General features: G+C 37.9%; 2 protein-coding genes across 4 annotated transcripts in view; one reads left to right on the top strand and one right to left on the bottom strand.

The window, feature by feature from the left end:
- The window catches only part of LOC121953991 (structural maintenance of chromosomes 6), a 33,891-nt gene that overhangs the window by 6,014 nt on the left and 458 nt on the right, over window positions 1-27,419 (bottom strand). For 2 of the 3 annotated variants that reach the window (XR_015778672.1, XR_015778671.1), the window contains exons 2-28: window positions 26,459-26,613; window positions 26,248-26,359; window positions 25,410-25,515; window positions 25,162-25,298; window positions 23,741-23,802; window positions 23,347-23,427; window positions 23,116-23,217; window positions 22,101-22,220; window positions 21,787-21,882; window positions 21,463-21,609; window positions 21,293-21,381; window positions 19,613-19,783; window positions 19,320-19,498; window positions 18,259-18,460; window positions 18,055-18,169; window positions 17,795-17,955; window positions 17,264-17,399; window positions 16,986-17,066; window positions 16,718-16,888; window positions 16,355-16,492; window positions 15,972-16,117; window positions 15,083-15,208; window positions 14,875-14,980; window positions 13,619-13,771; window positions 13,414-13,511; window positions 12,634-12,728; window positions 2,472-2,597 (exon numbers count right to left, since the gene is read on the bottom strand). Coding sequence is in view for 1 of the 3 variants with exons in the window: in XM_042501290.2 (XP_042357224.2) it covers window positions 12,641-12,728; window positions 13,414-13,511; window positions 13,619-13,771; window positions 14,875-14,980; window positions 15,083-15,208; window positions 15,972-16,117; window positions 16,355-16,492; window positions 16,718-16,888; window positions 16,986-17,066; window positions 17,264-17,399; window positions 17,795-17,955; window positions 18,055-18,169; window positions 18,259-18,460; window positions 19,320-19,498; window positions 19,613-19,783; window positions 21,293-21,381; window positions 21,463-21,609; window positions 21,787-21,882; window positions 22,101-22,220; window positions 23,116-23,217; window positions 23,347-23,427; window positions 23,741-23,802; window positions 25,162-25,298; window positions 25,410-25,515; window positions 26,248-26,359; window positions 26,459-26,599 (3,264 nt within the window). In the remaining 2 variants the exon portion in view is untranslated. Of the gene's footprint in view, window positions 1-2,471; window positions 2,598-10,676; window positions 12,729-13,413; window positions 13,512-13,618; window positions 13,772-14,874; window positions 14,981-15,082; window positions 15,209-15,971; window positions 16,118-16,354; window positions 16,493-16,717; window positions 16,889-16,985; window positions 17,067-17,263; window positions 17,400-17,794; window positions 17,956-18,054; window positions 18,170-18,258; window positions 18,461-19,319; window positions 19,499-19,612; window positions 19,784-21,292; window positions 21,382-21,462; window positions 21,610-21,786; window positions 21,883-22,100; window positions 22,221-23,115; window positions 23,218-23,346; window positions 23,428-23,740; window positions 23,803-25,161; window positions 25,299-25,409; window positions 25,516-26,247; window positions 26,360-26,458; window positions 26,614-27,419 lie in introns of those variants that run through there. The other variant, XM_042501290.2, reaches the window with a different exon arrangement.
- On the top strand, window positions 382-9,240 carry vsnl1b (visinin-like 1b). The gene is made up of 4 exons (XM_042501293.2): window positions 382-704; window positions 3,739-3,905; window positions 4,862-5,077; window positions 7,372-9,240. The coding sequence occupies exons 2-4, from the start codon at window positions 3,744-3,746 to the stop codon at window positions 7,567-7,569; spliced, it is 576 nt and encodes a 191-aa protein (XP_042357227.1). The 5' UTR covers window positions 382-704; window positions 3,739-3,743; the 3' UTR covers window positions 7,570-9,240.

The following is a 27,419-nucleotide window of genomic DNA, read 5'->3' as shown; positions in this document are numbered from 1 at the left end:
AATTGTACTGCTAACTGTATAAATAAAACAAGATAAATTAAATAGAATAAATAAATCACACTGTGGGTGTTTAAAATCCTCTGAGGGCTGCAGTAGTGGATGACTTGGACCCATGTGGCCCTACACTGAGGCTTTTAGTGACCCTTGCTTTGTTAACCAGCCTTGATTGTATTAATTAAATTGTATTATTCTTCCAAAAAGCCACGCTCATTGACAATATGACTGAACCATTTCACCCTGTCCTGCATCTATTTCCTGAGTAGTTACAGTGAATTATTATTATTTTTCTTATCTGGGGCCAAAATCTCCCCAGTTTTCATTTCCTGCTGATGAAATTTCAGGGCTGACCATCCTCATCACGATGAAGGATCCGGTTATAACGTGACAGGATCCAGCTGAACCGAAAGCGAGCAGCAGAGCAACAGTGAACTTATGATCAGGCTGTGATGCACACGGGTGACGCCGCGCTCCTGTAGTCGCATAACCACAGACTGGCGTGGGATCGGTCCCTGCTGCGCCTCATCTGGAATAACGTCGGGAAAATCCAGAAATTTCATTAGCGGGTGTTTTTTTAAGGAGGAGAGCAGTGTCGAAAATAATACCCTTTGGGCAACCGTTTCCATCGGAAGGGAGTTTTCTGTACTTTGCAGAAGCCTGAGCAGATTTATTCCGATAGAGAATCACCAAATATAGGCTGTAATAAGGTAAGAAGTGATTGCCTGCAGATGTAATGTCATGTGTTAGATTTTCACATTATATATGCAGCAATCGGCTTGTGTTGGTGTGTCACGCGTTATTTTTTTTTTTTTTATATTTTCCTTGTGTTTGAATGAATGGGATCGAGCAGAAAGAAGAGGGGCTGGCACACGGGCACCTGCGCATCCCTTAAAATAAAGCCACTGCGTTTTGCCTGGAAACAAGAAGAAAACAGACATAAAATAGATCATTTGACGAATTAAAGAAAATGTCATCCAAATTTGCGCAATTAATTGGCTTTTACGCATGCGATGTGGCTCTGCGGTGGCACCGAGGAAGCTGTCTCGCGTTTTTAAAAATAGGTCTCTTTTGGTTATGAAATTTTGACATGTTTTTTGGCCCCAATGCGCATGGAAAGATGTCATTAGGAGCGGGGATGGTGGGATCTAATCTGAAAATACTCTCACTGCGTCGTTTCCATCGGAATGCAGCAGCGTCTCTCTCTCGCTCGCACAGGAGGCGGTTAGCTTTAATAGCATTAACTCAGATGTCATTGCCCAAAGCGTGAAATAAAACAGCATCTGTTGGCCCCTGTTTGGGCAGAACGAGTCATTCATACCGGTGGCCTGTGCGGTATGAGGCGGATGTTTAAAACGCCGCAGTTGCATGATGGCGAGCCGTTTTCTCGGCTCAACGCTCCGTGAAACAATTGTGATCTTCCTGCAAAAAAACCCGTTTCTCCTCAAGGTCATCCACTGCAGAGTGTTTTACACATTAAACCAAACACCAGCACTTGGAATTACAAAGCATGCTCGTTTGGTTTGGTTTTATGACATGCAGCGGATGCACATTAAAGGCTGTGGTTTGCACTGATTTTGGCTGTAGCGCACATTTCTGCTGTTTGTTGTGGAAGGCCCGAGCCAATGCAGTGCTGTTTGCTGCTGCTGCTGCTGGTGGAGGAGCTGTCCAGCCTGCTGTCATGCTACTGCTGCTGCTGCTGCAGAGACCATATGTTGGCCCTCAAGTGGTGGAGATTCCCACATTCGCCCGACATGCAAATGTAATTTGTTAAATTATGTATCAAGAATTGACGCATTCTTGGCCACTTTGTCATTTGCCACATCAGGATTCAATAATTCATGGATGTGGAGCTGCTCTGATGCTCAAGTTGTCATTACCGAGGCCCTTCCAGTGTAGATAATCCAGTCTGATTGGTCTGTGGATTGCCCACAACTGGCTTAAACGCTATAGCCTATTGTATACAGACCACTCGTTTATAAGCTATATTCCCCACTGATCCAGATTACAGCAGGCCCACTGCACTGTAAAATCTGACAAATAGATTTTACTTTAAAAAACAAACAGGAAACCAATTGCCTTGAAAAGTGTAAGTAAATAGAACTATTAATCTTAAAGCCTCCAAACATATTTTTTTTGTTTAATCATTTAATTATGAATTTAATGCTGATTGCCCAATGTAATAGTTATGGAGATCCCAAATAATGAGTCCTAAAACCTGGAAATGAATTACACATTTTGTTCTATGACATAACATATGTCAGTAAATACCAAACTTGAAAGTTTTATGTGTCTTAAAAAAGGGCAGTGGCTATATGAGAATATAGAGCATCGCCACGCCGAACACGGTTTTACAGCCTCGGAGGTGCGGTGATGCTACCATACTGTAGTTCATTTTAGCCTAGCACTAGCTGAGGTTAAGGAATGAAAGTGGTGTTGCTGAACAAAAAATGTGAGTAAAATAAATTTATTTTTACCTTAGAGCATATTTTCTGCAATGATCCAAAATCCAATGAAAAAATCCCATTGGCTTTTTGATGAGGGAACAAGAGCGACGTTAGCTTCTTGGTTGGCCTTCAGGAAAACATCATCCCTGGGGCGCTCTATAGAAGAATGGGAAAAAAACGGCGTTAAAACATTTGCTATTAGCCTCGCTCTCACTATGCAGTTCTGCCTGCCTTCGGGCCTTTTTTTTTATTGATGTTTTTTTAGTGTCGATCGCATGTCTGTTTATGCTAAGCACTGAAGAAAACAAATAACGATCCCGCTTGTCTTTGCGACATTGGCGTCAACAATTACACCTCTTGGAGATGCTATATGGGAATAGAATTACAAAGCTGTAAACATATTATTTCATTTATGTTTATCTAATTGTTAAGTTTACCTGAAATTGAGTTATATTTACTTAATTTTGCGAAGTTGTAGCAACTTAGAAATGTCAAGTTTAATGAAATCAATCTTTCTAAGTTTTAGCAACTTCAGTAAATCAAGTTTACTGTGCTATTTATCTGTATTCTGCTGGTTGCAAACTAGTCAATCATGTTCTTATTTTCTTAAACACGTTCACAAAACAAAACTCGCAGATCTCCAAACTACATTGGAAAAATACTTTTTGTCATGTTCAAGTTAAGTCAGACTAACTTGGTTTACTGAAGTTGCTGTCACTTAGAAAGAATAAGTCAATTTTTAAGTTGCAACAACTTGACAAAATTAAGGAAATTCAGTTGAATTTCAAATAAACCTGACACTCTGGTGAAATTTAAACATGAATTAAGATTTATAGTTATAGTAACTTAACTTCCATGGGTTTCCAAGATTATTTTAAGTGAGATGAACTGATCAGATTTTACAGTGTGTGCGCTCCATCCTCACTCAGGTCTCTGGATTTACTGCAGCAGTGCCTCTCTTTACAACCGAGCGCAGGCTTTGTTGTCATTGTCAGGTTATAGGACAGTGTTTGCAGTGGAAACTTGATAGCGGCGATCGAACATTTAATGAACTGGATCTGCTCTGACAGTGACGATCCAGGTCAGTGCTACCCGGGCCACGGGGCCGGCTCAAGCAGGCTGAGGGGGACAGAAATAGAACAAGAGCACCAGGGAGATATTTTACCCCCAAAAAACACACTCATATTTGAAGTAGGAATAAAAAAAAAAAGGTCTATGCTGCTGTGTGCTGGAGATTTTCATACCGCCATCGCTCAGGCATAAATAAATGCATTATTCACGTGTTCTTGCACCACAGGAACCATGGGAAAGCAGAACAGCAAGCTGACTCCCGAGGTGATGGAGGATCTGGTGAAGAACACAGAGTTCAATGAGCACGAGCTGAAGCAGTGGTACAAAGGCTTCCTGAAAGACTGCCCCACCGGCAGGCTGAATCTGGAGGAGTTCCAGCAGCTTTATGTCAAGGTCTGTGTGCACCACCGCTTCTCTCCTTTATGCTCCTTTCACATCTGTCTGAACATTTAATCATGCCATCAAACTGGTGCTTTATCTAACCTTCTGAAACCTGGAACAACTTCAGTTTTCTTGTGTTGCATTCAGACGCCTTTCACATGCATTTCAACCTTTAAAACCTGAGAAAATTGATTTGACTTCTTTTCAAAATATGGTTAATTAGGAAAAGGTGAAAAGAAAATGACCTGAAAATTAGTTTTTAGAGAGAAAATGCATGAGATGTTATTGCAAGCTAAAAATGACAAAAAATATGAATGATAACAACAATCTTATTCTATTAGTAGTAGATTTAAAGCGTTTTTTATAACTTAATTTTCTTGTTTATATTTTATTTTGTTTTATTTTCTAATTTATTTTTCTGATCAAATAAGGGGTTTTGTTAAAGCTGTTTTTTTGAAGAATAAAATGCTATTATTTTTCTTTTATAACATGTTTGTTTTCCTTAAAATTAAAGCCAATAAAGGAAAAAAAAAACACAACAAAGCAATTAAAACTACTTTCGATTGGACATACACATCATTAAGATGAATTTTTTTTTTTTTTTAAAAAAACCCTCCAGGTACAAAAAGATATAAATAAATGAGATTTTAAATCAATAAAATAAATAAGATTGTTAAAAAACAGCTAAATAAAACATAATAAATAAGAGTATCAAAATTGCAGTGCAGGGGAGGATATGAATGATTATTCTTAAATTTCATTTGAATTATTAATTAATGAATTAATTTTTAACTCTTTTTCTTTTGCATTTACCTCTTTATTTTCTATTCTTTTAGCTAAATATCAGGTAGTATTGCTTTTAACTTCTTCCCATGTTTTTGAAATAAATCCAGCCAATTTGCTCAGGTTTTAAAGGGTTAAACCCCTGGCTGAATTACTGAATGCACATCTTCCCCCTACATTTGCAGTTCTTCCCTTACGGGGACGCTTCAAAATTTGCACAACACGCCTTCAGAACCTTTGATAAAAACGGAGACGGGACCATCGATTTCCGAGAGTTCATCTGCGCCCTGTCCATCACATCCCGTGGCAGCTTTGAGCAGAAACTCAACTGGGCCTTCAACATGTATGACCTGGATGGTGACGGCAAAATCACCAGAGTGGAGATGCTGGAGATAATCGAGGTGAGGGATTATCGAGTCATTAAGCCCTCGCTCATCAGGGGACCGGCTCTGTTGGGTTGTTTTTTTGTTGTTGTTATCAGTCTCCTGCACACCTGCAAGGCCTTGAGTGCAGAGGCAGTTTCATAACGACAGAAATGCAGTTGTATTGAATTACACTGTGCCATTTCTGGAAACACAATCAGGATAGTAAATCTGATAGGTTTTACTGATACTGGAGTGTATCGACTATTCCTGTAGTGACGAATATGCTTTATTTCAGAGCATCTACATCAGTGGTTCCCACCCTTGTCTATCTGACATACTCCTCCCTATTAAACAAACTTAACCACTTCATTGGCGCCAACTGCCATGTTCCAAATATTTTCATATGAATGGATTTGTTGAAAATTAGTACTATCAATGATTTAAAAGTTGTTACTATTACAATTTTGGATAGTGGTTTGGTCTTGTTTACATTCATTCTTCTACCTCTTTGAGTGGCAAACTGTTTATCCATTACCTTCAGCTCACTATTTTAACTTTTCCTCACAGTAGTTTTCATGGACTCTTTATGCAACTGCAGAGACTGATGTGTTGCAACTTATTGAGGTCAGTAGCTTAAATGTATGATTAGTTACACACAAATTTCTAATCCTATTTTTTCTTAGCACAAATTTGTAGAATACATTAAAATTAGGGCTGTCAGCTTTAAGGCGCTGCGATGTGATTAGGGTCCAAACATAATGTGGTATCTTTTAAACTGTGTTATTTGCATGCTGTTTTGTCCCTTCAATGCATCTAATAGTAAAGCTGCCACAGTGACTAAAAAAAAAAAAAAAAAACATCACTGTGCTTTTTAAACGCTCATTTTACTCTAAAAAACTCCCAAAGGGCTCAGTTGTCAAGTAAAAGTAATATGCACCTTGTGTCAAACGGAATAAAAATATCACCAAAGTCCCTCCACTTTGAGCTACTACCTTGGAGCTAAACATGCAAATGCAGCTAATCAGACTGATGCCAGCAGGCAACCACATCACATCTCAATAAAGGGGTTGGCAACTGACTGCTTACCAGTCAACATCATGGAAGACTTGGGTCTAAGGGACGCTCTGAGGTTGGCATGTTGTGACCAGTCATACGCAGGTAACAATAGTTTCACGCATACAGGACCTTTATGAATCAGAAAGAGCAACAAAACTGGACCTCCTGAAAAGTGCAAATGCTGTTGCATTAACCGAGGATCATTGGACGTAAACGAGTAATCAAATCAAATGATCTCATTGACACTGATTGGACATTGCACTCCTTTGTTACCTCTAAGTCATGGTTTCAGACCACACTGTTGTAGCAGTGCAGCACTGATTTTAAAGTAATAAATCTAAAAGTCAAGATCATAAAGAAAATTTCTTTACATTCATTTGATTCCCAATCAAGACATGATAAGAATTGCTTTACCTTGTTAATATAGACTTCAAAACTGTTTTGAATTGCAGAATAACAGACTGTTAAACATGCAATTAAAAGGGATTAACTATTGAAATTCAGTGATTAATCGTAAATAAAAATGTAATGGTTTGACAGCCCTAATGAAAACAGGTTTAAAAAAGTCTGATTTTAATGCCTTTTTCAAAAGGTCTTATAATGTAAGACAGGTATTATGTAAATATGGTAAAAGTATCAAAACGCTGAATCTACAGAGAAATGCACAAAGTCCCTGCTCAGAAACTGTGCCTTTGAATGAGCCATCACGACATCCATAAAGTTGTGATATCACAACTATACTATGTCAAGGTAGAAAGTGACACTACAGTGCGGTTACAGTCATTTCCTGGCTGCAGTGACGGTGCAAAGATCCAGAGAACACAGATGTGAAATACCTCGAACCACTGACCAATCAGAGTAGACTGGGCTTTTTCAAGAGGTGGGCTTAAAGAGGGAGGTGGAGGGAGGAGCGTTTCAGACCGAGAACAAAATACAGGAATATTAAAGCAGACAGTATGAGAAAAATATAGTTTTTTCAAATATAAAAACATGTAAACATTTTTAGTAGATATCCAAAATACAGGTATGAACCTGAAAATTAGCATAATATGGGACCTTTAAATTAATCCTAATTTCAGTTTTTTAGTTAAATTTGTTTGCTGGTTGAGCTTTCCATGCACTCTTCCATCGCAACTGTTAAAGTCGACCCTAATGGTACAAGTACCTCTGGTTGGGAATTCCTGATTTAGATCTTTATGAACAAATCAACACATGTAGGCTCGGCAGGATTACATAAGAACCTATGCTAATTTCTCACTGCGCCTCACCCACAGGCTATCTACAAAATGGTGGGCACTGTGATCATGATGAAGATGAACGAGGACGGTTTGACACCAGAGCAGCGGGTGGACAAGATCTTCGGCAAAATGGATAAGAACAACGACGACCAGATCTCGTTGGAGGAGTTCAAAGAGGCGGCGAAGAGCGACCCGTCCATCGTGCTCCTGCTGCAGTGTGACATGCAGAAGTGAGCCCACCCTTGCTTGCTCCTCTCCCTGTCTGTAATCCACACACTCTGGACAGCAGCACATGTTTTAATGTCTCATTAGGTTCTCTGCCATTTCCACAGGAAAAAAACAATGCTTGGACTATTTTTCAATGGACTCGCTTCTTGTGGTTGTATGCATGAGAATGTCAAATGCTGAATAATTTTGAATATAGCTATAAGATATCATACATTTCTATTTCAAAACATGCCAATGTGATTTGTGCACAGTAATCCTATACATTCTCATCCAACCCTAGCTTGTATATCAGTGGAGCACTGCATTAAATTATGTTCCTGCAGTATTTAGGATCCCCAGTGTTCACTGCTGCAACTACTGTACGCTTTACATAATAGTAACAAAACAATAATTCCTATGATAATTGTAACTGTCTCTACTACCCAGACTTGTTGAGCTCTTGGAGAATAGAGAGGCTCCTGTCTGTTTCAGATGTTTTCACACGATGGAACCAAGAAGAGTAGGTTCTTTGCATGCATATATTACGTGTCAGAAAAAAAATATAATCTCTTACCTTTTGCATCTTTAGGTGGTTATAAAAGAGAAACCCTATGGAAATTCATTTAGTATTGTTGCATGGGATGTACAGTATGTGACTCATCAGATCATTAGTTCACCTCCAGTAATGTGGGAGCATGCTTCCCTCCATTCGATACACGTGTATGTGTGACACTTGAAAGATATTTGGATTGCGGGCTAATCTCCGAGGAAAGAGCTTTCACAAAATGTTTTGCTTCAGTGACTTCTGGGATGAGCAGATTTACGGAGCAGCTCTCCTTTATGATTTTAACGTACTGCTGCCACTTAATCTAGAGGCAAGGCCGAAATTACAGCTGTCATTGAGGCGCGGTACTCATGCATTATTCCCCCACAATGATCCAAAATTGGCTTCTCTTTCAGGCTGCTTATTTGATTTAAGGAACTCAGTACATATCAAAATGTTTACAAAAAGGAAGAGCACTGCAAAATGAGTACAGCCTTGGCTTTCAAACTTATTGCTGGGAGCTCGCTCTCTAGGCCGGGGACCTTATGAGATAGGCTCCACTTCCAATGCAGCAAAAAAAAAGGGAGGAAAAAAGCCTCTTATATGTTTACTGGACACACTGCATTCCTATAAAACTTTTTTGTAAGGAGAAACTTTTTATCGAAAGGTCTCATCTTCTAATCTATTCCGTTTGCAACAATCATTAAAGATGCAGGACCCTCGAGAGAGGCGCTTGATGAAGCTTTTGAAAGAGCGTTTCAATGCGAGACCAAAACTGGATGGCGATGTGGAGTTAAAGTTATTGCGGAAATTCTCTTTCAACAGTTTTGCCTCCCCATTTCTAGGCTATGCAAGCACGGACTGAGTGTCTGCTTGTAGTCCACTCACTTACAGTAGTGGAGATTGCAGAAGCTTTTCACTGTTCTGTCTCGAACATAACTGAAACCAACCCTCACTTTATTAAAGTCTGTATTATTTACACATTTCAGTCCAGTCACTATGTCGGATTCTTTGTCTCGTAAATGTTTATATCAAATATGGAAAAATCATAATACAAGTGACTGTATTCTTTTATACATGTGGCATGTGTTGCACCCCAAATTAATTCTGTAGTGATTAAAACAAATAAACCATCACCAGGCTTTTTCAAAAGACATGGTCTGCAGGTGTAGTTTATGGGAAAATGAAGACGCTGCTGCTGACTTCAAAGGGACAGTTCACCCCAAACCAAAAATACATATTTTTCGTCTTACCTTATATCTTATATCTTACCTTATGTTATTTGCAGAGTGTTGGAAAGATCAGCTTTAGAGACGTCTGTCTTCTCTACAATATAAAGAAACTAGATGTCACTCGGCTTGTGGTGCTCAAAGCGCTCAAAAGAATACATTTGAAAAACTCAACAGCAATGTCTCTTTCCAGAAATCAGGACCTGGTTAATCTACAGACCTGTTGTGAGCAGTTTCATGTCAGAACTATTTTCTTTTAAACTAACAACACCAGCCAAAAGTATGACAGAAGGAATTTTGCATCTACTGCTAACTCGCCTGAGCCAGCTAACATTACGGCTCAATGGAGGACAACACCATTAATGTTTGTTTCTTGTTGAGATAAATATTAGAGTTTTGATGCCACTTACGTGTCTGTTTAGTAAATATAAGACTGAAGCCAGCAGCCGGTAAACTTAGATTAGCATAAAACTTGAAAACAGACTAAATGCATTAACACATTATATCTTGTATTTTTAATTGAAGCCTTGCTAGTTGTTTCCTCGACTCCAGTCTTTATGTCAAATTAAGCTAACTGATCTACCACTTTCTTAAATCCGCAGACATGAGATCTGTTCATCTAACTCTCTGTGAGAATGCGACTGCTAGCTCACCGAGCTAGCTAACGTTTCGGCTCAGCCAAGGAGGACGCCTTTAATGCTCGCATCTCACATTGCCACGAGCATTAGCCTCTCGTGTATGAGTAGATGTACGCTTCCCTCTGCGCAGTGACACTTATGTTAGCTGTAGTTTGTTAAGATCAAACCAACGATATCTCCGATATCTCCGACATCTCTGACATCTCCAAAACTCAGCAACTCACACCTAAACAATCTAACTTGATAAAGAGCACTACTAAGAGGAAAAATATGTGTCTTTGATTTTGGGGTGAACTGTCCCTTTAAGTAGGCGTTGAACGTATGTGTTGATGTGGATGAATGGAATGATTACTTGAATGCAGAGCCCTGTATTTATGAAAAGTATGACCAATACAAAAGTGTTGAGATAATCAAAAATTAAATGCAAAAATGGTGATGATTCTTTGCAGAAGATACAATTAACTACTGCTAAGAGGAGAGGACTCAAGAGTAACTGTGAGCAAATTTACGTCACGGAGCCAAAATATCATCAATTTAGGAGCAAACTGTAAAAATACTAACACTGACAGGTTTAGTAGAGTCCTGGTTCATACAGAAAAAATCTTCCTCCCTGGTACCAGACTTCTGAGGTAAAACTAAACAAAATTAGCAATAATTTTCAGTGTAACATTTTGAAATATACCGTTAATTTGTTCAAAACACATTACATGTAAAGTCATAGTATCAACTACGACACTCAAAATATAATATAAAAATTAATTTCAGAAAACCGAGTAAACGATAATCAAGTCAATAATTTACAACAAGCCCCAAAAATCTAAACAGAAAAGGCAAAAACAAAGGACAAAAAAATAAAATAACAAATAGATCATCATATAATGCTCGTAGTAGCAACAGTATTTTGTAAAAACGTATAAGTTAAATGCCAACATCTCAACTAAACAAATTATTACACGGCAATCTTAAACGTGGTATAGTGCACAACTTTTGACACACAAACATTGTTTTCATCTGCATCATTCACCACTGCTTGTTTAAACTGAGAACTGAAAAATCTGTCCTCTTTCTTAAGAATGCTGTGGTGTGAATCAGACCAGTGACTTCCCAGTCACAGTAACATCCTCTTTGACCAACACGTACAATACAGTAAATACAATCTTAAAAGAATCTGTTATGAGATTGCCTAAACGTACAACATTTGTGTTACTAATGCCTCTTTGTGTGGTCACAGTGTACAGCACGGATTGACCCTCAGGGACACGTTTTTTTTTTCGTTTTCCATTAGCTAAATATGGATAGTACCTGTAAGTTTCTAAGCTGATACTAGAAAGTGGAGTTAAAACCCTGCAGACCACTGATTGGTCACAGAGAACACCCTGGGCATCCTGCACAAACCTGACATATTTTAAAAGCAAAGCTGCCGTAAATAACCAGAATTTTTTTATTTACTTGACCCAGATTTTTTAAAAATGGCAGCCCACAAAACCACACTGTGGTTGATTCACACAGTGCAGATGTTCCTCTGTTTGGCTACTTGGATGGAGCAACACGCAACTAGAAGATCTTTGCAGAAGCCTACCAACAGCTGGCAGCAAACGGTAACCAAAGGAAATCCAGACAGTGTGGGAAAATGTTAAAGCTGGAGTGCCGGACTTTTACATATATAAGAATGTCCGATAAATTCAAGCCCTTTCCAAAAGAGTTCACACAATGCTTATTAAGTCCATCACTGCCAGGGATAGCTCTGTTTTTTTTTTAAGTATACAGAAGTGGCATCGAATGTCTGTGGCAACTTTTCGGTGCTAAGAAACATCTAAGAAAAGTTTCTGGAGTGGACACTCTAGATAAAAAGAAACTCAGAGTTCAGATGAATAACTTCAGTAAAAAATATATTTGGATGGGGAAGATGTGGCGAGCTCACTTGCGGCAGACGTCTTAAGTCAATAGTGTTTGCACAATTACTCTTACTGCCAGAGGGGGAACATAACAGCTCCACACTCCCGCTAAAATTTAAAAAAAAAAACTACGTTGTATCTGCATTGGCAAACAAAAAAACGTTAAGTATCTCATACAAAAAGTGAGTTTAGTTGAGCTTAGCAGAATCATGCAGTGGGAAAAGGGCTTAAAAATCAAGAGTCTAGCTAGCCACCCCAAAGGCTCCTTTAACACACCCCTCCTGGCTCTGTTTGAGGTTTCTGCCTCCTAAGAGGAAGTTTTTCCTCGGCGTCATTGCCAACTGCATGCTCATGTGAGAACCACTGTGTGCATTATGGACTGTTTGAAACCTGACGACATAAATATTCAAAATGGGTCCCAGAGTATTTCCTGTTAAAATGTTTTTTTAAAGCAGTAACTGACAGGAAGTAAACAGGGACCAAAGCTACTAATAAAATGGCAATAAAATGAGAACTTTTGTTATAATTTGGTGCCAAATAATAAATAAAATTGACTTGGCAGTCAAAGGACAAAAATGACATGCTTAATGGGATACAGTTACATACCTCCATGTCCACGCAACATACAGTAACAACACAATTATCATGTTTCATAACAAATCTCAGAATCATTGCAGAAAAAAAAAAAATGAAATGACATTTGTAACTTGCAAACACAAACAGCAAAACTGAAAAATAAACACATAAATGTGCACATAAATGTTCCTTATACTTCTCTCACTGACTCTTAGTTTAAACATCTTCATCCACTGTTTCACTACGAACTCTTTCCGGATCCTGAAGTTGGTGGATTTTGATGAGGCTGGTTTTAGGTAAATTGCTGAAAGACACAAACCAACAGTAAGATTTGAGCAGTTATCAAACATTAATGTCACAGTAAATAAAGCAGTAGTAAAAATAATAATAATAATAATAATGATAATAACAACAACAACAATAATAATAATAATAATTTAAAGAGGGACAACAGGAAATGCCAAAAGGTGCAGAGGAATATGACAGCTGCAGCAAGACACTATGATAACTAAAACATTATTATTTAAATTATTTATTTAATTTGTATTTAACTGATGAAATTAAATATATTAGTACAGGTCTAATAATGTTTTTTTAATGATATATTTTATATAAATTTAATAATTTAAAAATATTTATAATGATAGAAAAACATAGTTACAAATGTTAGAATTTTAAGGCTTAAAAAATTTCACAAATCACATAAAAATGCATTAAAATACACGATTTAAAAACTGAAAAATGAATCATAAACTGACTACATTAATAATCAGTTTAATACCTTTCCAGATTTTAGTTAAATGCTAAATAAATAATTGCAATTCATGGCAATTAAGCACATTTTAAAGAAATCCATAATAGCTCTGATGACATGCTTTAGCCTCCATACAGGAAACAAAGATGTAAAAGTGACAATTATGTGAAATGTGAAGATTCAGGTCATGGAAGGACAACATGTAAACAGAGACAAAAACTGAGAAGAGTGCCACCTGGTGCTGAGGGGAGTGACAAAGATAAACTGTCGAAGGTGCTGCCGCTCCGACAGCTCCAGGAGGAGATCCAGAGAGATTCTGCGATTGTGCATATCCTACGTAATAAAAACAAAGGTTAATCAAAGTGAGTGAAAGCCACACTTACATTCTTATTTTTATAAAAAATTGTGTGTGTATGTTTCTGATATCTTTGTGTGCTCACCATGTAGACGTCGAACTCATCGAGGCATCTGAAGGGCGATTCGGTGATCTCCCACAAGGAGAGCATGAAGCAAACAGTGGAAAAGGAGCGTTCACCACCCGACAGCGACCGCATGTCACTCACACCGTCATCCTCCCTGCCCGGAGGCTTCACCTTCACGTGTGCCACAACAGATTTGGGCATTACTTGCATACTTGAGTGTTGTTGGTTGTTTTGATAAATTAAAAAAAAAGGTAGTGTGTGTCTAAGGTTCCAGTTTTTGCTCAAGACGTTTTTTGTTGCTATTACACGGTCACCAGTATACCCCATCTGATTTTAAAATCAAAGTGTCTTTGGGTCATGTAAGAAGTATTTCCCCACTGCAAAGATGGTCATTTCATAAAACTGGCCTCTTCGTGCAGCGGAAAGACGCAAATGATTTTAAAATTGCTGCCACATGACAAGAGATAACAAGAAAAAGGACTGTGCTATTTGCTTTTTCTCAGGAGGTGGAAAACCTACAATAACCAGAATGCACTGCACCACACCTGACCAATACACACTCCTGCTGGTAGATGATTTAATGCAAAATCATCCTCTTTGACACAATGGCGACCAGCTTGTAACAAACAATCTCGTATCACAGTTAAATGGTGAGCAAAAAGATGTTTCTGAAAATATTTGAGGCAAGAAATAGGTGACTCAGTGACACTGGGTTTTACGGTTTGATCTGTTTTTTCTGCCTCTGTTTTCACTATGCAGGAAGGAGTACAGCACCCACTTCCTGTTCACACACTCTCAATATTAAAGCTAAACAGTGCACTAACATATGTTCTGAAAACATTTAGAAGAGAAATAGGCAGTGCAGTCACATCATTGTGGTTTAGAGTCTGAGTTTACCAAAATGATAAGAACAGCCTGTAGAGCGAGCAACAGCCCCAAGAATCAGCAAAACTCTGCCTAATGACGCAAAATGCATCGTCTGGCGGAGATTTGCTGAGAGGGAAAAGGGGAGATCTAGGCGCTAGTTAGATGGAAAGAGGTTTACCACAGTTCATTTGCACACAATACCCACATTGTTATGATACAAAGCTGGTAAAGTATCCCTTCAAACATCGTCTTTTTCTTCGCAGCATGATGTCATTTGGTGTTAATGTGATTCGCAGTGAAAATACTAATTGATTCTATTTCCATTATTAAACAAAACACAAAAAATGCTATTACACAAACCTAAATAATTTACAGTATCAGCAAAAAAAAATGTGAAATAGACTTACCGAGATTAAAAGTGTCTCATTGTTGTGATCAAAAATCATAGAGCCACAGCAGTTCATCTTTATCAGAAAGTTATTGAAGTATAACTTACATCTGACAGAGAGGGACCTTAAGGAAGAAGAAGAAAGAATCAGAGAGAAGCCGGACCATTTAAACACTATAATCATGTATTTCTGTATTGGTTCTCAAACTCAGTAGAGCGTTACTTACCTACGCATGATTTTGTATCTGTTCTGCCTGTCTGACATGATGTTATCGAGTCGATCGATGAATCTCCGCAGATCTCTCACTTGGTTGGTTTTCTCCTTGTAGAGGGAGAGGGCCTCAGCATACTCCCTAATGAGGGCAGAAAATGACATAGCCTCAATTTTCCTGATTCCAGCCTTCAGTGTGCATGTGTAAAACGAGGGCAGAGGATGATTTAGTGATGGCCAACGGGCAGATCGGACTGATGCGTTTAAAAAAACTGTCAGTGGTGACAGAAATCTGTGGAAGACAGAAGCTAAAATGCTCCTCTAACTCTGTTTCTAACTAAAAAATAAGGTAAAAGAATTTAAAATGTAAATTAAACAAATGTAAAATGTACATTAAACAAAGATGTAACATCAGCATGGGCGGATTAGGAGACCATGGGGACCTGGGCAGTTAGGCAAAAGTCACCTGTTCTTAAATCACGATCACAGGAGATTAAATTATTTAGATTAGACTTAGAAAATTGATCTTTTTTTTCTCACTTGCCCTCCAAGGCTTCTGTACAATGCAGAAATGCCCTGTGTAATAGTTACATATTATATAATCAACTATTACTAATGCATTAATGTGTAAGCAGTATTTTACTGATAATGTCAAAAATAAACTGCATAAAATAGAAATACTCAAGTAAAATACAAGTATACAGATATTTACTTAAGTATAGTAACTGAGGATATAAACTTTGATACATTCTATCACTAATGTACACATATTAAATGCCTCGACATATCAATCATGATATTTCATTCGCAGTCAACCACATTAGCTCTGCTCCAGAGCAGCTCCGTCCCTGAGAAATATTAAATTAAAATCAGTCAGTGTGTGAAGTAACATTGCGATTCCTCACCTAATCACCTGCTCCTGCTCGCCATGGTTGCTCTCATAGACCTTGAGTTTCCTCTTCAGCCGAGTGATTTCGGTGTCGATGCTCTTGGTGCTGCTGGTCACCTGCTGCCGCTCCGGACTGATCTCTGTGGCTTTGGCCACATATTCCTGACATCACAAGAGATGTCTGATGACAGTCTGAAAACTCAGAATTACTCTAGAGGCAGTAAACCAACTCTTTGGTCAAGTTTACTGCTAACTGATCTGTGTACCTTAGTACAGCTAAAAAATTCAATTTACAGATTGATCTATACTGTAGCTAGAAAAGTCTCCAATATATATGCATGACGTAAACAAAACAGCCAAATGTTATCTGTAGAACAAATACAGTGCAGCTCTTGTTACCTGTAATTCTTCTTCTCTGAAGGCGAGGTCGCTTTTCATAGCTTGAATGTTTTCTTCACGAGTCGTCAGTTTGTTTTCTAAAATCTTTAGGGTTCGTTCATGTTTCGCGCACTCAGCCTCCAGCTTCATCTGCTCATCCTGTGGGTCAACAATTAATAATTAATTTCACTTCAACTACTTCTTGAGGACAACTTTATATCCGCAAGGAGAATAAAAGTGTTAAAAATCAATAATAGGTTGTAACATTCAAACAATCCACATGGGAATTCAGAGGACAGAATTAACAACCTGCAACAGAAGCATCTTGTGGTTTCTGAAACAATTTTTGGCCTCAAAACAAAGTGATACAACAAAGTACTGCACCTTTAAGGGCTCTGTGTCTTCAGAAAGCTGATCAATCCGTTCTCTAACAGCAGAGTACTTAGACTCTATGTCCTCGGCTGATTTCCAATGTTTGTCGAGTTCTGTTTTTGCCTCATGAACAGTCTGTTTTTCTGCCTCGATTTTCTGTTGGTTCTCTTGTGCAACTTCTTCCTGTAAGATGCATTCAAAGACATCAGATTTTATCAGTGACCGGATTTATGTCTGTTTTCAAAGGGGTAAAAAAAAAAAACAAAACAAAAATAATCACCAAGGAGCTGATGTCATCAGTTTGCTCCTCGTCAGCAGTCTCCAGCTCAGTTAATGCTGCCTTGACTTGATTCACAGAGGCCTGCATTGGAAACAGAGAAGAAAGTGAAATAACATTCAATTTAACCTTGAAAAGTTGAGATAAAACACACATTTTCGCTCACAAAGAGCACAACAAGAGGCTGAGAGAAAGCAGAATAGAAGAATGTGAAGCAAAAGGCATTATTGTTCAGTGAAACAGGTTCTGGTGCACATCTTGCACGAGTATGCTTCACTGACCAGACTCTTCTTCAGGGTCATGATGGTGCTGTTCAGCTTGCTCTCCATGCTCACAATGTCCTCAGTCACAGAGGTCACGTGGAGCTGAAACCTGGACAGCTGAGCCTGGAGATTCTCCAGGTCTGACTCCAACATACTGTGACAGAAAGCATCGATTTTTATCTCTGTTCACAGCTCCTCACAATCATACATTTACCGCATTTGAGTAACATTACACCTCTTTTAAAAATACATAAACCCAATATAAATATAAAAAATATAAATATAAAAAGAAAATATAGAGTATCTCACTCAGTGTAAATGCACAAAATGGCATTCATGAAGCATTGGGAAAGGGAAATGAAGTTTGAAATAATGTCAGTTATATCACACAGTGGGCCTCATGCTGCAACACTGTCTTAAATTTTCTCTTGTATTTCTCTTACCTGTTGAGAAATTAGCATTAAATATATATATACTTTTTTCCTCCCCTTCATTTGATCTGTTTTTATTTTTTTTATTTTTACACACAAACTGACAGAAAATAGTCACCTTATTTCAGTCTCAAGATCCCCACCGAGATATTTGGCTATGCTGAAGTCGGATGTGTAATAACGGTTTGGAAACACCTGATCTCCCTCAGCGGTGAAGGCTTCGCGGCAGTTTTTAGGAGGTCGGCCTTGCTGCATGACCCTCCGCGCTTTTTCTTTCTCCTGTGATAAAACACAAAACACACGTCAGATAATACTTCACTTCTGACCGAACTCTATGTGCAATAATCAGCATCAACATGCACTTAAAGGCAAACTAACTTTGATTATCAGAATTGACTCTATGCCCCTCATATCAATCAGGCAGTTGATGATGACCGGGCTCGTTGCGGTGATTATGTCCAGCACAGACGGGTATTCAGGATGATGTGCTTTCCTGTAAAACAGCAGAATAAAACCCCTCAAAATGCAGCTTTAAAATGTGTCAAAAAAATAAAAGTCAACACATGAAATGCTGCTGCTGACCGTCCATGAATGTTGTAAACTTTATCAAAGAAAGGGCTGACGATGATCTGCGGCCGGTTGGCCTTTGGATAATAGCGACACATCAGCTCCTGGAGGACCGCCTCGTCCTTGTAGTTGTCACAGCAAAAAGCCTTCATGAAGCTGCGCAGACAGCACTCCACAGCTATAGCCAACATGGGATCCTTCAAACTGATGCACGCCCCTGAGAGCAAACACACACTGTCAACTGAAGCATGTACCATTTAACTGCTTCACTGTATCACTGCAATTGCATAAGCTTAAAGTAAATTAGGACAGTAGGACAGTAGGACAAATTCTATTTTTGCATAGAAAAAAGCAAATGATGATGATGAACGTACAGATATGAGAGTGGTTTTGATCTTTTCATGTAAATTCTCAGCAGGAAAGCAAATATGTGCATTTTCCAAAATGTCAAACTATTCTTTTAAGCACTATGTTCCTGACATCCAGCAAACAATATATTTTTCCTCTCTGGGAGATAAGTGATCAAATTTACAGATATATTGTTTCTATTCTTTATATGGATGTGTTTCTTATTCTTTGAAGCGTCTTAACAATATTACACAAAGATTTCAGACGTGTATATTAATTTAAAGCCTTTCAAAATACACATTTTAACCCATTTCATTTGTAGGGGACATTGGGACTTGCTTCATCTCATTTTCAACCATCTTACAGGAAAAAGGAAAAAATTTAGAGCCAGAGAACAGAGCAGGGTTGTAAATGCTCAGAGGAGGGCATATCAGATGAAGAGGAGCCTCAGGAAGACATTATTGACATCCAGCGCCCGTAAACTAGGATTCTTAAATTTTAGCAATTTGACTCATTCAAGGAAGGGTAAATGGAAGTTATTTTTCTTTTGCACACATGCATAAACACACACACACACACACACACACACACACACACACACACATTTTGAGAAAAGAAAAATCTTTATGGTTTGTTTCTTACACCTAATAAACATTTGTCCTACTGGGTCTCAAGAGGGTATAATCTTCTCTATAATGCTGAAATGAAAACACAAAAAAGAAAGTCACCTATTGGGCCAACAGGTCTCTTTAGAAAGCGTCCTGTGGCGTAAGCCTCAGTAATTGCACCCAGCAGGTCGGGTACAAGATCTCCAAACCGCTTCAGCTTGTTTGATCGGCTGGCGAGGACCTGATTCTTCCTCCTCAGTTTGGACTCATACAGACCCTGGATGTTTCTCTCCTCCATTCTAGGGAATACAAACAGAGCTCATTCAGGACATTTCACTGGACTGCAGATAAACTGGACTCATACTCAACCTCCCTGACAGCACGTTTGTGAAAACAAATATCATTTTTTGTACCTGAGCTTATCCCGTTCTTCCTTCCCTTTGAGAAGTGCCTGATGTTTGTTTTTGATCTCTTGATTCAGCTGGGAGCACTCTGTCTCGAGCTCTGCAAGCTGCTCTTTCAGACTGGAAATCCTCTTCTGCTGTTTTGTATATTCTGTCTCTCCATCATTGTTCAGGCTTACACTAAAATACAGTGAAAAAACAGTAATATTTCAAATTTGTTTGTGTGTAGATAAAGAGATCTAGAGTTTTTCAAGGGGAATTCCTTTGTAACCTGAACCCTATTTTTATATGTTTTTGTATCTAAGTACTCGTGGGAAAAACATTTTTTAAAATTGGTCCAATATTGAGCGAGAGTGCTGCAGGTAGCAGTAAACTAGGATTTCCAGGTTAACCATTGCATCCCGTCAATATACGTCCACTTACAGTGCTCGTTTTGCAACCGACAGGCTCAGACTGTTATTATGAGTATCTGACAACATTAATGATAGGACCCTACAGAGAACTTAAACCTTTCCTTTTGTTTGTTCTGGCTTTTTTCTGTCCAAACCACTCAAAAGGAAAAGTCTCATTCTGACATTGAAAATCTTTTTTTTTGTTCCCTTTATTAGACAGGACAGCATATAAAGTGAAAGGGAAAGTGGGAGGGCAGCAAATGGACTTGTGAATTGGACACTAAACAGACCGGACCAAACAAAAGGTACAAAAAAATGTTTGATTTCTCTGTAGGATCGTTTCTTTTCCTTACATTTCTAAGCTTCACTAATGAGAAATCCTGAAATCTCACAAGAGGGGACCAGTTGCAGGAAGAATCGGTGAAAACATGGGTGAGGGTTGGAAAAGGGAGTGCTGGTAATAGTTTATTGTGTTGGAGTATAAAAAGTATGTTTTATTATCTTAAGGTTTATCAAGGTCAATATATGATAAAGTCAGAAAAAGTTGAAAACAGCTAAATATTCAGCCACAACACTGATAAATATCTCACATATTGAAGATACACTTCTGTGCCTCATCACAACAAACTGTTATCGGCACTTGTCTTTCCAACTCTAGTTTGTTTTGGCCGTTTTCTTCTGCAACGAGTCTCCTCTTGTGAGATTTTAGTATGAGACTTGTTAGTGTGAGAGAAAGTGACACTTAGACACAAGACAGACCAGAATAAGGGAAATGTACCAAAAAAAACCCCAAAAAGTCTTTCATTTTCCTTTCCTTTCTATTCAGCCATAACATTGATAAATCTTTCACATATTGAGGATACACTTTCTGTGCTCCATCACAACAAACTGCTACCAGTTGTCATTTTTCCAACTTGTTTTCACTGTTTTCTTCCTGTAACAAGTCCCCTTTTGTGAGATTTCAGAACTTCTCTCTAGTGAAGCTTGGAAAGGTGAGGAAAGGAAAGGACCCTACAGAGAAATCAAAACATGTTTTTGTAGCTTTTGTTTGTTCTGGTTTGTTTTGTGTCCAAGTCTCACTGTCGAGAAGTCTCATTCTGAAATCTCACAAGAGATGTCTTATAAAGTGGTTACATTGCAGCCTGTTTTTGCACTGCAAGTTGCAGCAGTCTTTCTCAATATTTAACTAATTTCAAAAATTGTTGTTCCCACGAGTCACTTGGAAAAAAAATCATGGGAAAATAGGTGCCAGGTTGAAAAGTGCTGGTGTTCTCCTTTAATGTTTCTACTCCCCTACCTTATTTTTGCTTTGTTAATTTTCTCCTGAAGAAGGTTCTGCTCCTGCTCCGACTGTTTGAGTTTGTTCAGAGCCCGAAAATAAACAAGCTACAGGAAGAAATTTGTCACGTTAACTGATATAAATGATGTACACCTGATATATTAGGTTTTCATATTATATATAAGTACCTCCTGTTCCTTGTGAACTTTGCTGATGACCTTCATTTGCTCTTTCAACTTGTGACTGTCCTCTGATAGAGACTCTTGTTCCTGTCTCAGGCTTTCAACTCTGCTTTGGACGCACTGAAGCCTCCTCTCTACTTGTGTGACCTTATTCTGTGTGAAAGATCAGAAAAAGAGTGACGTATCTTCACAAGGCAAACACCTTTAAATTAAGTAAGCGCATTTCAGAATCTACTGTAAAACTGAAGTAAAGAACGTCAGTATGTATGGTGGTGAAGCTTTGAGGTAGCGCTTTATAAACAGACATGAAGAGGAATAATTGTGACTCACCTGACAGTGCTGAAGGTTGTCCTGTTGTTTGAAATTATTTGCTTCCTTTTCAATATCCTCCTTTAACTGCTGTACAAGCTGCTCCTTTTCTCTGACCTGAAAGTGATGAAAAAAATTATCACATTCATCTCATTGAAAATCATGAGCCTAAAGAAAATTTGTGGCAAAGTATTTTTTCCACTTTTCTTTTATTTCATTTCTTTCTTTTCATGCTTCCTACACACTCTTATGAATTCATAATACATTATAAAAAAAGCAGATGAAATTCATTTTTAATTTAGGGTTGTTTTTTTTATACAGAGATGAACTCTTACCAAACACCATGCCATCTTTTTCTTTAGATTCTCCAATTCCTCCTTCATCTCACTGAAGGACGGCAGATTTTCATACCTCTCCTTCTTCTGCAGGAACTCTTGTTTCAGGTCCTTCAGAGACTGAACACAAACATGTGTGAGATCTTAATTACATTTTCTTTATCAAGAACAATATACAGAACATATTCTGCTATCCAGCATATCAGCAAGCATATCTGTGTAGCACAATTTATAGCAGGAGTTCCAAAATGCTTTATGGAAAGAAGAACCAGACACTTTATAAAGCAAGCAGGTCTGAGTGTAGAGCCCCAAATATAAAACCGAGAGAAAACCAAAGAAATCAAGAGTTTTTTCAGATGCTTTTTAAATATTTGCACTGATATGTTTATCAGAATCCAAACAATACCACACTAAAAACTTAACACTTAAAAAGACTGGTTCAGACTTTTTGTATTAGGGTTGTATGAGGATCTTGTCCATACTAATTGTATCACCTGTGACTATAAAATGGCCATAAATAAACTGACGTCACCCATTGGTTTGTGGACTCTTGTTTTGAAGTCTTGAGTTTGTGCATTGTGAATTTGTGTCATGTTAATGTTATTATTATTGGAAGTATTAGTAGTAGTAGTAGAAGTAGTAGTATTATAAATTATTAAAATACTCTAAATATTAGACACAGAATGAAAGGGATAACAACACAAAGCATAATAAGAGATGGAAATTTTGAAAATTCTAAAATTATATACCATCTAGTGAAACAGTAACAAACTAAAATGTATGAATAAGTAGTCAATAAATAAATAGGTAAAGTTGGATGGATAAGTACCTTATAAAACACCACCTTAAAAAATCTGAACTATCCCTTTAAGCTCATAATAAATACCTTTCATTAAGAAAATATTATCATTTTTAAATCTTGATAAAATGTCCTGGTTGACAACATCAAGACTTTATCTGCAAATCACTGAACTGATGCTTAAAAGCTGGATGTGTTAGATCATAAACACAGTACCTCCTCCTGTCTCTCAACCTGCTGCCGTGTCACTGTTTTAGTGTGTTTGATGTGGATGTAATCCCTCTTCATCTGTTCCAGCAGAGTTGCTTTCATGAAGAACTACAAAGGCAGAAAAGGGGCAGAAAACATAATTTTAAGCATGAAGAAATATTAATATTATATCAGCACCTCTCAATACAGATATAATCTTAAAATTCAAAGCTCAGAAATAACATGGCGGTGTTGTACCTTATACTTGTCCAATTCACTTTTCGAATGCAGGAACTGTTTACTCATTTCTTGGCTGAGAATGGACACCGGGTTATCTAACTGGAACACACATAACAAATGTGCTGCTGAGGCCTTCGGGTATAATTATGTTACAACAAGGAGGAGAGGTTCACAACAACGAAAAAAAAAATCTATATTTAAAAGGTCTGAAAATAGAATTTGTGCATTTACTGGAAGTTAAAAAGTTTTTCAAAAATTGCGTCAATATTTTGTTGCAAAACAGCGAAACAGAGAAACAAAAAAACAAGCACAGTAAAAGTCAAGAATCAAAAATTTATAAAAAAAAAAAGAAATTTACAATAAAAAATATGTTTTAAAATGAAAAGAGTTGTGCAGTACAGTGTTTTTGTACCTGGATGTTGAAGTGGTCCAAAATGGCAGTCAGCTCCTCCTTCTTGCTTGAGATAAGTTGCTCTGAAATACAAACAGAAGTAAAATCATTTTGAGATGAGAATATTACCTGCATGACACTTAATGGCTCAACATGAGCGGAGCAGCATCACTTGGTCGACTAACTCATCGAAAAATAACAAAAAAATATTTTGTCTTTTTAATGCACAATATGTAATTTCTGCTGCTATGATGCCCTCAATCAAACCAATAACAAAAGACAGGCCACAGGTAACATACTGTAACATTAACTTGCTAACTTACTCATTAGATGAGTTGACTACCCATACAGCTACTGTAGCTAATGTTGTGTGTTAAATTCAGTCATGTTGTTGCCCCAGTGCTGTTATGCATGGGCAAAACAATTACACAAAAAATACATTCATGAGAGTGTTGAATGTTCATGAATCATTGCAAGCTGCAGCCCTCAAATATGCATGTTTCTGCAAAGACTCACACATCGTCAGCCCCGCAGCACATAATACCCGAACAATCAGCACAGAACGGCATCCAAGATTAGTGTCACCAATTCAGTATCAGACCAAATGTGACGTGTTTTGTGACGTCACAGTGACCATGACCTTTGACCACCAAATTATAATCAGTTCATTCTTTAGTCCAAGTGAACGTCTGTGGTGTCTGAAAACCGTGTCGAATGGATGTCTTTCACCCTATACTGCAAACCAAATCTACCTACTGGTACAAATAAAGGAACCTGAACCTGAACCTGAACTACAAAGATTACTGCACAAACATAATTTGACACAATTTAAAACACAGACTATAATACAAAACAATAAACATTCATCCATCCATTTTATTTTGCTTATCCGGAGCCAGATAAGTGGAGGAAAATAAACATCATAAACACAAATCACCAGCGCATTCATGACTACACTACTGATTCTTCTTCAAAAACTGTATGAAGCAGTTTTTATGAAGCACAACAGCTGCTGTGCAACATTCAAACATTCATTTGCTATAACCAGTATCTGTACAAAAGAAATCTTGTGGACAGTTCAATACATTTCTCAGGCGGAAAACTTCTCCTAAGAGGCATGCTAGCACGTTTTAAGTTGTTTTTTTGTTTTTTTTTACAAAAATAACTTGGTGACATTTAGCACTTGAGAAAAACTCGGTTCAAGTGTGAATGTAAGTATATCTCACATTATATTCACATTTGGACAGATGGTACAAAACAGTGAAACAGTGCCAAATGTACACAAGCGAGTTTATACAGAAAACTTCCTGAGGGAGCATAAAGAATGTATACAGCTCGGAGGGATGAAGGTCTGATCAAAGAGCTTTCACTCACTCTCAAGTGTGCCTGGTTTATCTGACATTTAGGGATATTTAGGGATGTGGACATCAAATATAACTTACCTGATTTGCTTTTCAGTCTGCAGGTCCGAGATCCATCACTGAAGATCCGGTGCTCGATGGAGATGCAGTCGCCATAGACGTCCCTTTTATAAGCATCTGGTCCTCTGTTTCTCAGCTTTATTGTTATATCTGCAGCACTGGAGAGCAGATTATACTGTAATGGTATTCTAGGATCAACAGTAAGGAAAATTACAGTGTTTCCAACAACATTGAAGGGATAAGGTATAACATTATGTAGTCTTACTTACTTTTCATTGGTTTTCACAAAATCCTTCAGAGACACTCCTCTGTTTGTGACTGTGGCCTTTCCCCCGAGGCCTACCATCAGAGCAGTCAGGATTGCACTTTTTCCACCTGAGAATTCAATTGGAAGACAATGAAGACGAGGAATTAAATCATGGGTGTCATTTAACAATCACCGAAGAAGCTGGGACCATGTCCTCTCCACTTTTTGAAATTGCCAATTTTGTCCCCGTCACTTTTTAAAAGCGCAATTAATCAAAAATGTTTTTAAAAGAAGTTTGCACCAAGTCTGAGAAATATTAATTTGCACAATAAGAAAAAAATACAACACAAAGTAAATATAGAGTATGAAAAAACAGACACAAATGTGAAAAAGGGTTATGTTTGCTGACAAAAAAAGCTTATCAACTCTAAAAATGATTCATAAATGTGCATGTGCCTATCAGTAACTGTAACAAATTCTTGAAACAGTTTTTTGTGTGTCATGACGGAGCGAGAAAGAAGAGTGAATCATGGCAATACAAATATTGATTCAACAGGGAAAACATTACACGAGAAAAGCGAGTAAGAGGAGAAATCATTTTGAAAGAAATTCACAGTGCCCGTGAGCCTTACTGCAATATATTATATGATATTTTTACATTTTGAATTGTCACCTGGAGCCTGAATTTTGTGTTTTCTTTTACATTAATGTTAATATGTTTTATATGTTTATTATCACGTTGACTTTGTTTAGAGGGTGTAAACACTGTGGATCTGTCACTCTGACTGGATTGGGATGTGTTAAAAACACAAGCCAAAGACAACAGTAGATCACGCAAAGTTCAGAAATGCGGTTCTTACTTCCATTGTTGCCAACAATGAAATTCACATTGGGCCCAAACTGGAACGGACCAAGCAAATGGTGACACATAAAATTCTTCAGAGTGATGCTCTCGATGAGGCCGATTTCTCCCTGAACACACACACACACACAGGAAAATATTTAACCATTTATGAGCCCGTTAGAAGAAAAAGACTAAGAATTGGTACTTTATGAGGGGAAATGGCTCACTGTGGTGGAGGGAGTGTAGCTGCTGTAAGACGGTCTGTGATGATTGGTATCATCTGGAGCATCCTCGATACCTGCAGCTGTCACTCTGCGGCTCTTGACAGCTGTCGCATCACTGATTTCTGTGCCTTTCCTCTTACTCATTTTGAAACAACTCTCTGGAAATAGAATTAACAGGAAGACATAAATGTCAGATATTATAAGCTAGCTGTGGGATACACAGAAAATGACTTGCATGCACTAATATGCACATGTGGCCGGAGAAACTAAAATTAAAACACACACAGAGGGAGGTGATTTCATTATCTGCTGAGGACATCATTTCATTACTCCACCATATCTTCACTCAGCCAATTGTGGTTTCCTGCTACATTACTGTTCTGAATGCCATGTGAAGAACATTTGAGCAAGATTTTGAATGCATGATTTTTGCAGCATTTGCGAGTATTTTTACACTTTACACAGTTTTTGCTACTTAGAACCCATCGAGTTAAAATATTTGAATACTTTCCATCTCTGGTTGTCAGTGTGTCAGGAAAATGCAAATGAATGAATGAGGTTTTCATGTTTGGCAAAGAACATTGAAAGATGCAGACATCAAATGGCCTACAGCATCATTTTCTAACTTATTTTTTGGACAAATATGGTGTTGTCAGGCATTCATAATGTCCATTACTGCCCTAAGCAAGTTATTCAAGTTCCTCCTTTTCTGAAACTTTGAGACACTTCTGAAACTATGTTTAGATCGTAAAGATGTGACATCAGACCCACAGCAGGGTATATTGAAGATACTAAATAGCTTATGAACAATGCAAACACTGGTTTCAAAGTGTTAGCATGTGACAAAAAAAGAAACCTGTGCCTTTTCTCTTGAAGCCAGGAAGCAACAGTCTGAACCAGCAGTATGAACAGCAACAGGTGTAGTTTTGTAACACAGCTCTGCAGTTAAACATTTATTCCAGAT

The sequence above is a fragment of the Plectropomus leopardus genome, chromosome 14, assembly GCF_026936395.1.
Source record: "Plectropomus leopardus strain MGB_pleo_1.0 chromosome 14, ASM2693639v1, whole genome shotgun sequence".
Lineage (NCBI taxonomy): Eukaryota > Metazoa > Chordata > Actinopteri > Perciformes > Serranidae > Plectropomus > Plectropomus leopardus.
The sequence above is the reverse complement of the archived record's forward strand: the minus strand, read 5'-3'. Positions and strand labels throughout refer to the sequence as shown.